Below are 12,161 nucleotides of genomic sequence, written 5' to 3'. Positions count from 1 at the left end.
GCCAGATTAATACTTCTCACGGCGGCGCTTATGAACGGCGGGGTCTGTCAAGCTGATGCGCTTCTCGGAGAAGAACGATGGATGTCAATATTCGTTAGCAACTGACGGTTACGTCATTTTCATATTCGGACCTATATATCTGTTTAGACTGCCCACTACACTCACAGCAGTCTTCAACGTTATCATTATCGTGAAATTGCTCAGTAATCGCCATTTCGGCTCCAGCGCTACAGGAAACAAATCGGTGAAAATGCACCAATCGACAGTCATGTAACGGTCACCGGGGTATTCGTTGTTGCCACTTTGACTTCTGCTTTAGCATACTTGATTCCGATGCCCATCGATCTTCAGGATAATTTGCACGCCGGGCTCTCACTTCTTCAAAGCTTCAATTATAGCGTAAACTTCTATGTATATATCTCTTAGTAGGTAGGGAAGTCAGCAGCGTTTTCGTGAATATTCTTAAATAATCAAACGGGCGTACCTCATTTCAATTGAGTCGAAATGCAGGGCGTATTTGTAGAACTACACGAATTATGCTTCCAAAGTAACGAAATAGTTGATTATGGTCTTCAGTGGGATGCGATAACACAAAAAGCAAAAGAGTTGCTTTCATTCGTTCAGCAAATAGACTGTAATCAACTTACACAAATTCCAACTTTGATGTTTATCTCCAGAACGCATTAATTACACGCAGTTACTAATCAAATTATGTTCTCGATTCAAAAATTATATCAATTCATTTACGATAGTACTCACGCGGAATACAGAATGAAAAGTTTATTGAAAATGTTTACGAAACTAAAAACAATTCTCTTCACTCAGATCACGAACGCAGAACATTTAAAACGCAATCTATCCTTTTATGTTTTAAGCAAATAAACGATGACTAAAGAAAGGGAATTCTTTTTTTCAGATCACGCATTAGGTGTGGGTAGTTTTTGCCTCTTCCCGAGAGAGGCCCATTGATAAACCGAGTTCGACATCTTGCTATGTAAGCGAATAATTGTAGAACCATTTGGGAGCGTTTTTGACGCTTAAGTTTCCTATAGAACTTAACACAATCAATTTTTGGGTGATGACGAAGAAAGAAGCCCCGTTATAGAGAGTCAGATCGCAGCACGGTAAACGAATGCTGATCACACGCTACTCTGTCGCATGATGATGCTTAAGTTGTAAAGAACAACTCAAAGCATGAACACAAGTTTTATAGTCATCAGAAATATCTAACATAAAGCGAGTATCCAAGATCGAGAATCAACCCCCAGTCGTATCATTAACTTCAGTCGTGCTACATTCTGAATGCAGCGATGGTTGACGTCACTTACTGGCTTTAGAACGACGGCTTTTTTCAATAGGTCGAAAGAATGGGTATTTTTTCAATAGGTCGAAAGAGTGGGTATTCAATCTACACGCGATTCCAGCTGAGCATCAAAAACCTTCACGCGGATTGTTCACGTCGTATTGGCCGTAATGGCATCCAATTGTGACCTAAATCTAATATGCTGCTTGCTCCTGATGACCAATGTGACCAATATGACGCGTTGTGACGTCAGACGAAGAACCCCAATAGGCTTCAAGAAGATAACGGCCAGGCAGGCTCCTACCTGCGTGACTTGTCCACCATTGAATAAGTTTCCGAAATCGAAAAGTCCTTCGATATATCATCGTTCATTTTCAATGAAATGTGGTCATTTCATCTTTCTATATAACACAACTTCCGTTCCTACAAAAGTTTGGAAGTTTAAATGGAAATGTCTGATAATGGATTCGATCAATATCGGCACGCCGCCTGACTTTGTAATAGTCCAGATTATCGACACGTCGTCTCGTGACGGTGCGGTCTCAACGATGTCATTGAATATACCCTGCGTTCCCGGAACGGATTATTTTCATCAGCATTCACCAATGATTAATTTCTGATGGCATGAAGATGGGACGAATATGAGATTAATCTAGCATATTGTCTGTTAAAGCCTAAAAACCTACGAACTGTATAAATACCTAATGTGAGTGATCTGAAAATGGCTACAATCGTGGTAATAACCGCGTGTAACTGCGGGTATGGGATTTTGGAGTATAACGCCGGTTTTGAGGGATGATCGTTGAATTAAGCTGTTTCATGTACCGGTATAATACATCCTGAAATATGTACTCGCATTTCTACTGTAAAGTGGGTTAATGAAACCTTTCAACATCTATTCCTTCTGGCTAAATACGACAAGTGACAAATGGTTGTTCGAAGCGGAAATTTCATCTGAATTGCTGCCTGTGGACGTCGATGGCATCGGCAAATTTACTAAGTATTTATACGGTGCCTATTTACAATATTGAACAAAAAGAAAATTAACTTAGACGGAATGGGTATATTATTAGAAAGCAAGCAAGACTTATCCGGCTGCAATTACCAAGAAAAACCACAAGTGAATGTTAAAAGCAAATCCTTTCTGACGCTAATAAACCTAAAATCGCCGTGTCATGGATGCATATTGTCGTTTATTGATAAGAATCTGAGGGCGCTATCGAATTTTTCCGACGTATGATTCGTCTGTATTTCCTTCAGGCTGAGAGGCAGACTTTTGTCGGAGAGAAATTACACCCATATAGATCGCAAAGCCTTGCAGGGTGTTTCGAGGTTCGATAAGAAGTCTTACTTAACTACGGTAGTATACAAAAAGTTGTCCATTTTTGTACACGCTGATAACTTAAACCATCATTAATCGGTAGGCGATTAGATATACAATTTCTGTCCAAAGGGAAACTGAAGTCAACACAAGGAATGGCGGTTTCCCGTCTGGACAAACGAAGCGGTCAGCAAATATCGATTGTAATTTGATGGTATTTCCCTGAAGTCTACATTTGCTGGTAAATGACTGGTAATTGGAAGTGGCGTGATCAGAAAATTAGATCGCAGGTCGTATGGCATACTTATAGATGTTATGAGCTAAACTAAACCACCCTTAGGGTATATACCCGGAACCTGGATGGTCACCAGGTCTAGTTAAGCAAAAAAGTAAATAAATCGATTTAATTTCTTTGTTTTCCCGTTTGATCTTGAATCGATCCAGGAGTTAGTCCTTGTAGTGAAACTCGATCCACTGTTCATTCTTTGACGATGTCACATTTTTGATCGAACGCGTGTGAAGAGCAGGATTTCCTGTGGGGAACGTAGTTAAATTCACTTTGAATTAGTTCAGACGTAAACGCTTTAAACTGAACAAGTTAATAGCAATTGATCACAAACGAAGTCAATTTCCTCGAACAGTCAGCCAAGAATTTTCACGGTTACAGCTGCTCTCGACACGCAGTGAAACTAAGAAAAATCACAATGATTTGACATCGTTTATTTGCTATTATTCTATCCATGGAGCCAATGAGTCAAGGATTAGACCAAGACCAGCGTTTCCAACTGATAAGATAAGACCATGGTGGGACGATAAAAGGTTCTTAACGATTCTATGTTCTGAAAACCTGGCTCTTTTTCACGATGACAGCCACCCCGACATTCCATATAGCTAAGTTTAGAGCGGAAGTCATCTTCCCTAGTTGATTTCCCGCGCTTCTGACAAGTGGGTTGCCGTCTCGTTTCGAGTAATCAGAAAATTGAAAGACGAATTCCTTCAGGCACAGACTTTCAAGTAGTTGCTCGTCAGTATTTATTTTTGGCGAATCGAAACGAGAACACGCGGTTAAAGACTTAAAGATGCTAAATAAATGCGCGCGATAAAAGTAAGATACTTATTCGTGAATTTAATGGCGATTTCGAAGATTTTCTAATGTCGAAAAGAACTTTCGAAAAATGTATTCCTTTATTCACGAACGAGAAACGATTTCAGAAGCTTACTTATCAGAGGCAGATTTTGATAGCCTAAACGTGTTAAGGGTACCACTGGAACATCCTAACCGGTGTTATATTTGCCATAAACTCGCGTTCATATTTCCCCAGCTGCCACCGATAAGATTGGGTTACGCCGTCGAACCATTTCGATTTTGATCCGCCGCTTACGATTCGAAACCACGCAACGAGAATAAAATCCGTCAGAATATAATTATGCAGGATATAGAGTAGACTCTGATTGAGATTGGAACAGCTGCGCAGCTCGACCGTTATATGAATCTATACATGATATTCACGTTAATTAGTGCAAATCCCGATACATAATATATCATTGAAAGTACCTATGAAACGAATCTTCTTAACTAACTCGCATCTTGGAGTATCCGACTGTTTGCGCTCGCATAGCAATCGCCGTGCTTACGCCTGCACGGGAGCGTCCTGGGGACATGAATATTTTCTCCGATATTTGCCGGTCGAAAAAAACACAAATTAGAAAAAAATGTATGGTGTAATTGCGAGATAAAAAGTCGGATTTAAATGACCGCAGTTCGAAAAAAACATGAAATCAAATATAAAATTAAATTTCTATTCAACTAAATGATATTTCTGTGGGCAAAAAAGTAACAAAATGATAATGTCCCAAGGATGCTACCATACGTTAGCGCCACATTGTCTGAAAATATTCCGAATTTGGAGCGTGTATTTCCGAATGATTACAACGACGCCGATGGGACAGCTCGATGGTGCGTGATCCATCAAAATTAAGGAAGAATTGGGGTATATTTGACGAGCTGAACCCACTTAACCTTGTAGACGTAGTAGTCGAAAAATCTTTGTCTAGACGAATTTGGCCGAGAAATTGAGGATCATTTTGATTACCGGATATTGCTTTCAGCCAATAAACCAACTAATGAACATGTGGGGCAGACGATGATTTAAATCGTCTTTCCGCAGCGAGAGCCAGATCGTTTTTACCACCAGCTACTTAGGAATTACGTACAAAGTATATATCCGTCTTATTCAGAAAGATGCGCCAGTCAGAAAGATTGTCTTCTAATATCCAATAATCTGCGAAATAATTTCTGAAGCTTTCAAGACAATAAATTGATGAAAATTAAGTGTAACTAGATCGCTTTAGAATCCATTTTCCAACCCATTTTCAATGACTTCAACAACCAATGATCGTGATTAGCTCAACGAAACTGCACCCGCGGGTCAACAGGTATATGAAGACAAGCTGGAAGTCTTTTGTTTATAGGGAGAAGTTGATCTTTTTTTACGCAACAAGCTGCAATATTTTCCTGGCATGCAACTCATAGCTTCAATTGATTCTAGATTTATTTCTGACGAAGTTACCGGAATTACATGTAAGAAATGCACATTTACTCCAATTTACACTAGATGCAAAAATGATTAAAAATAAAATGAACTGGGTGCTTATGATATGACGTGAAGCGTCTGCAAAATGACAGCTAACAAGGAAATACGACGACTCGCTTAATGAAATGACTGCGTGTTATATTTGCTTGCGTTTAGATGACAGATACTTGCTGAAATTTGTCTATTAATCTAGCCTTTAGAGCACGCCTAAGAGCTGCTTCGCTACTACACAGTAGGGCCAAGCGACTGCGAACACGAACAAGGTTATTAGTTTGAAAACCGCTAATTAGATTGTGTCCGCGCTCGAAAAAGCTCGGTAGATTTTGAGTAGTTACATAGTTCAACAGTTCACGTAACAACGTCTTGAATATGCTCTCAAGATCTTGACGTTGCCATCGCGGTGTTATATCCACCTCTTCGTCGAACGCGTGAAACATCGCCGTTTTGATGAATATGGGGCTAATGTCGAAAAGAGCTTGGTCCACTCTTGTCAGACCGTACATAGCCTCAACTGCTTGAGTCCTGATACCTTGGTCGGCGTATTTCATAGCCTGGAAAAGCTTTCGCTCTTTCAGCAAGTGGCAATGGCGCCAACGTTTGTGAGATTTCGGTACGGCGTCGTATTCAAACGGTTTTGTAACGAGAAAACTGTGCGAGCCGAATTCGTCTATGATCGGTAAAGCGGGAATGATATTCAACACAATACTTTGATATTTTATTTGAATCAGCGCGCCTTTCGTTTTGTCGATGATGAAATCGGATATGCTGACATTTTCAATGAGAACTAATCGACGGGTAATTTCTGGACTTGGCACCGTAATTTCTTCGCCAGCAATCGATTGGTTGCTCGCACTTTTCGGAGGCGTTTGGATGTCGGGTACTTTCAACGTGTTACCTTTCGTTGTATCTAATTGTGATTGTTTGTGATCGTCCGAAGCCGCAAGACGGCCATCTTTGTCATTAGTCATGACGTCATTTCCGCATGAAAGGTCATCGTTCGCTGTTCCATTGACGTCATCGTCGGCTATTATAGAATGATTATCGAAGAGTGTAGCTTGCTTTGCTATTTCGGGCTTTCTTATTACGCACGAAGGAGAGTTCCTTTTTAGAGAAGGTTTTCTATTTCCTGCTGGTGACTTCGTCATTTTTCTTGTACTGGCTCTCGACAGGTTTGACCTCGCACTCGCTGTACGGAAACAAGCAGCGGTCGACGGATCCGTCTGTTTTGATGATTCGTCGAATACGACAGTTGTACCGGAAACCTTGTTGATTGCCGCTGTCAGAATCGAATGAACGACCTTGACGACCAGTATCGGAGACACGTATTTTGTATCTCTGGAGAGGTGTTTTTTGAACAGTTCGTTCAGGTTCGCCCAGCCCCCTTCTTCGTTATCTTCGTCGAGCGGTTTTTTGATTAACACCGACGAATAGCCGGGTTCTAGATACTCTACTTTGTGTCGGCACGTTTCTAAGGGCAGCAGGACGTCAACTTCTGTTGCACCAAGTACTTCAACCGTATTAAAATCTGGCAACGCCGCTTCAAAGAAGCGCAAATGAAAGGTATTTCTCTTCACCGCCGGCATCAGAGCTCTAATAATCTCACGACATTCTGTCTCCATCGTCAATCTCCTCTCATCCGTCAGACACGATCTCGCGTGAAAATCCGTCAGTTCGTCGTGTAAGTCCGAGTTTGTGTTGTGCACCGTGGTCGCTTGATTGATCAACCCCGGAAATTTAGGAACGTAAGCCAGGCGCCTCTTCCGTCGGTGCGCTTCTCTCTTCCGTTGCAAAACCGCTTCCGCGTTCTTCGCCTGAAAATATCGACACGAAAACAATACACACCTCATGAACACAGACGATGTAAATGAAAATAAGAAATTCCATACATGAAAAAACAACATCTGGAATTTAAGAATATCAACTTTGTGTAAGAAAAGTGTCTTGGCCACATGCCATACCCAAAACTATGCATAAGCTTGCTGAAAATAATAATTTACCTATAAGAAAAATATTCATCTATACGGAATGTGACAATGCTTCTTTTTTTCGGAATTAGAATCGAATTGAAATATGTGTACTGGATTGATAAAAACCTTAAAATGGTTCATAAAATCACCCAATTTCCTCGGGGTAGAGCGTGCCGGTTTATCTTTTGTAAAAGAATATATTTCAAACAATTACGAACGTTTAGAAAACAGGCTTTATAAAGCACAAAAAACGACTGTATACATTTTACTTTAAGCTTGTTTTTTAATCGCTTTTATACTGTAAATGAACTCAGCATACAGAAGCGCGATATTGGATATTCATTCAGTAAATATTAAACATTATTCACTTTTTCCAACTCGAAAAAAGGAAAACGAAAAATTTCACACGCTACGCCACGGTTTAACCTATATCTAATTTCTTCTCGACAAAATCACATACAAAATGACAAATAGGACTCCGGAGAGATTTTTGTAACGTGAATGATTCAAAATAGGTATCCGACGAAAAGGCACGTTTCATATAACTACGCTGTCATATCGTATATAGGCCAGATTGAATCCCGGATGACAAGGGAACCGCAACGGGATTTAATCATCCTCTATCATAATTATTTCGCCATCATACGCATCAACACTAATGACGGCTTACGTAAATCCTATTTGTTAAAAGGGTTGCGTGTAGAAAAAAAGCAGTGTTCGCTCAATCCTGAATTCAGCCATGAAAGAAAACTCTGATATGAACGTCTTTTTAAATGAATGGCGAGTCAGTCAAGAGGGAAATAAAATTCCGAAATAACCAGAAAATACCTTTCATTATCTATAGATCATTAGGAGAATAGGAAAATGTATCGAAAACTGTTGCAATATTTACCCCTCAGAATTACTAAAGACTATTGACTAAAGACTATATAAATGGTTTATTTCATTTTACCGACAATTTAAGAAAAACATGCACACTGTTTTCCGACCACTCACCTTACTTCTGTTCATTGTTGGTAATGTTGATTTTGCAGTATCGTTATTTACTTGTAAATATTTGCAATGAGCGTCTTGTCCAGTGAAACTATACACTGCTAAGAATATCAGCCATTATCTCATTCAGCGGTGGTCGTCTCAGCTATACCTGACCATGAACGGAAAAAAATCAGGGGTCAGTATTTATGTCATCCATATACATATATTTGCGTTGTCGCCCGTCTTAGTATGCACCACCGGTACTGAGAGTACGAATACCTGCAAATTGCGAACTATAAATCTTTGTTACGTTTATAGTCTACATATAGCTACCTAATGGTAAAGACATGTCCGATGCACTTCGTTAAACCTACAGACGAGATTAATTATAGCATTGGTCACCACCATAGGGGGGTAATTAAAAACTGCCGTAACTTGTTTCAAAAACACACGTACCGAACCGCCAAATGCAAAAGTATAGTTGATACAAAAGAAAATCTTCGTGCCCATAAGACGTTATTTAATCAAAATAGCTGGTCGCGGCTGGATGCAACTCACGAATTGGCGTGCCAATTTAATCACAGTTTTATTGAATAATGCATAATTCAAAAGTCCTTATATACGTTTATATGAAAGGAAAAGGCAAAATAGATTTTATCGACGATAGATTTTTTAGGCGATAGAGTAAAGTCATCGGTATTACTACGGAACCGAATTTAATGGAACATCCGTGTTCTAACGGTCGTATCAGCCCCTGGCAAGTGATGAATGTGGTCGTTTGGCGGTGATAAACTATGAAAGATAATCTGAAACCACCACTCATCGCTAGAAAATTTTCCCATATGACTGCTGAATTATTCCGAGATGATGGATGCGGATACGTCTCTCCTTAATGTTGTGACAATGAAGGCCACACGCGGGACATTTCAAATATATACCTGATAAATAGGGTAATGTCCACTTTGAATACGAGATTTTGTGAGATCAGGTTCCTATGTAGGATGATCGTGGAGTAATCATTTGTCGAATGACTACTCAAACAAATGATTTCTCCAAGGTAGGAGGTAGGATCTAATGGACACTAACAAAAAGAGCATTTTAGGATTAAAGGACGCCTAATTTAGGAGTGCAAATTAAACAGAAAAACGAGTACGAGTACCGGGCGTTCCTAAGATATGGCCACTGATATCCATGAACTGAAATACAAAGCGATATGGAAAGTCATTATGAAAATTGGATCGCTGAAGACTGTAAAGTAGGCATTAAGGTAGAACACTGAATCACTGCTCGCCAATGCGATGTGATAGTTTGCGGTAAAACGATGCATAAATCATAATATGCTTGACAAAAATGTTACCGAGTTGTCCAAAATATGATACGATCAGTGTTGTAGGCGAGGAGATCGCTGGTTTCTGGTGCAAGCGCAAAGGTATCGCGTATACATCGGAATCTCTTTCCAGACTGGCTTATGTCACCCCGTGTCGTGATTCTGACAACCAACTCGTCTGCCAGCAAGACTCCGGAAATCATACACTCCGGCTAATGTCGAATAGTAGGCCTTTTGATTACGATTATCTCCATCTGTGCACCCACCCACCTACACGGTGCGTCGTTTGGAAGCTTTTCTCGACAGCAAACTGGGGCTAGTGTGACAGAAATTACGTGACCAGGTAATGGTAATAACAGGAGAAATATATATGGCCGCTAATTCCGCTAGATATCGGCCCGGTCCAGTCATGTCGCAAGACAACGTAAGTTAGGCGTTATGTTTTCTCCGCGACCTATCAACAGAAAACAGGCAATTGGTTCAATGATAGCAAGTAGCCAGTTGATAACATGATAATCAGCGTGTTTGAATAATCATTTCATGCGCCACTAAAATTACAGGTAAAATTTTAGCAACACTGACAACAGCATCATCACGAGATATAATGAGGGAGGTTTTTGTGACATATATGTACAATTTGTGAAGGCGTTTCCGATACGTACATCTATGTCGTGCAACTAGGAAGATAGTTTAAAAAATCATCTGTAGTGTGTCTTTCTGCAGTTTCCACTGGAAGGGCGGACATGATAAGAAAACGAATTCATTTATCCCACATTTCTTTTCTATTCGATTAAATTCATTCATTTTCATATGTTTATTCAAAGACAATTCCTTTAAGATCTCGAAGTTACATGATTGTTAAAGGAAATTTCAGTAAGATTCTGAAATCTATTTGATCGGTGAATTATGACAAGTTTGGTTACTGTGCGCCAGGTGTAAAGTAAATTGACCATCGAGTGCTGCCCCCATACACATCGTTAACGGTAAATACGTGAACTAATCTGACACCGAGATTTGCTTACTGCGGCATGCAAGTAATAAAGTCGCATATTCATCGTCGACGATATGTATAGGGGCAGCACATGACGAATGATATCTGACGTATATAATGCTTCAGTGGCGAGCGATGCCGAAAATGATTTCGTACGCAGTATCAGAGTTTGTAGTGTAGGTACCGTAAAAACGATGATCAGTTAATCTAATGTCTAAAATATATATTTCAATATACATTTTAGAGAGTGGATTAACAATTAACAATCGTTTTTACAGTAGGCCCACCAATACATTACGGCAACTCTGACAGGAGCAAGTTCTTTAATTGTTTCGGATGAAATTTCATTCATCGACATTCAATTGAATCAACGACGTTTAATATTTTATCAACGCCTAAGTTTCAGTGGGAATAAATAATCTGCTTTTCAAAATAGTGTTTAATTGAGTTTATCTGCGATTGTATCGGAAAACCGGCAGCGCTTGAAGCATCTTGAAATAACTTTACTTGTCGGAGAATGATGAATCGATAATGATATTGTGTTCGGTACCCACTATAACGAACAAGGCATTTTAAATTAAACGGATATGAGGTCGACAGTTATTTCCATAGGCACTTGTCATATTCGAGAGTGGATAAATAAAACCAATATCCAGGGGCGGATCCAGGGACCACTGTTAAGGGTGGCACAACCTATAAAAAGGGCATCCCACAAACGAGGGGATCGGCCCTCCCTACAAATTGAAGGTTTAGCGCTTTTTGGTGCAATTTCCAATGACTTAAGTCCAGATGCAAAGTATGTACTTTCTAGAAAATATACAGCATTGAGATGTTTATGGCTTCATGACAGTAAAGATGAAATCCTGAAGAGTGGTGTGCCTTGCTCCTTTCGTTGAAAATTATCTACCCCTAAGTACCCAGCACATTCCACGTACCCTCATCTCATTCACATCACACCTTGAGTAGGCCTACAAACTTGGACACAATTTCAGGTGGAGGGTAGAAAGGGGATTATAAAAGACACTGCAAACAAATTTAAAAGATTAAAATCGGAATTTATTGATAAAGAATTGAAACCTTCGGACTCTTTCTAGAGACCATTATCAGGTGTTGGGATTTTATGTAGTGAACTTATGAAATCAAGTCACGAGTTAAAGTGAACAATGAACGCCTAAGTGCCTGTTAACTGGGGGTAATCTTTAATTTGAGCTGATAGAATGAGTTGCGCCCCAGCAATTCGAGTTTGTCAGGATGATTTTCAATCTCTATTTTCGTCATTAATCTGCCTCCGTAGAGGCTATCAAAAATTGCACTACCGACCTTGCGGTCGTCAGTGCGGGGTATTGGGTATAGTTTTCAACTAGCAATAACCACGCCTCGGATAATCCTCATTGGCTATGGTACCGCCACTGCGCAAAGCTAACATAAATTGAATCGAAGTTGAATATATAAGTAAATATCGGATTGAACAGCACGGTGTTCTGATCCAACCTTCGACGGTTGATAGTTACCAGAATTTCAGTAAAATTACTTTAAACTTTAAACGAATACTTTCTTATCTTTTTGATGATATTTCTAATACATGCTTTTTAAACAAAAGCGCTGTATCATAGACAAAAGGGCAGATCAATCGAGATGAACAGAATACGTTTCCTCGTTTATTCAATAGGCGGCGCCCGTGTC

The 12,161-nt window shown here is 39.8% G+C and overlaps 1 protein-coding gene and 1 non-coding gene across 2 annotated transcripts; both read right to left on the bottom strand.

Annotated features, from left to right (window-relative positions):
• Nucleotides 1–5,370: 5,370 nt before the first annotated feature.
• On the bottom strand, nucleotides 5,371–8,196 carry LOC141905477 (uncharacterized). Its single transcript, XM_074794344.1, has 2 exons — nucleotides 8,182–8,196; nucleotides 5,371–7,029 (listed from the first exon to the last, which is right to left on the bottom strand). Exons 1-2 carry the CDS (start codon nucleotides 8,194–8,196, stop codon nucleotides 5,371–5,373), a joined length of 1,674 nt encoding a protein of 557 aa, XP_074650445.1.
• Nucleotides 8,197–11,763: 3,567 nt separating this feature from the next.
• Nucleotides 11,764–11,899, bottom strand: LOC141906562 (U4 spliceosomal RNA). Its single transcript, XR_012619360.1, has one exon. It is a non-coding gene; the product is annotated as a U4 spliceosomal RNA (small nuclear RNA).
• Nucleotides 11,900–12,161: the final 262 nt, after the last annotated feature.

The sequence above is a fragment of the Tubulanus polymorphus genome, chromosome 5 (assembly GCF_964204645.1).
Source record: "Tubulanus polymorphus chromosome 5, tnTubPoly1.2, whole genome shotgun sequence".
Taxonomy (NCBI): Eukaryota; Metazoa; Nemertea; class Palaeonemertea; order Tubulaniformes; family Tubulanidae; genus Tubulanus; species Tubulanus polymorphus.
This window is presented reverse-complemented; position numbering and strand designations above follow the sequence as displayed.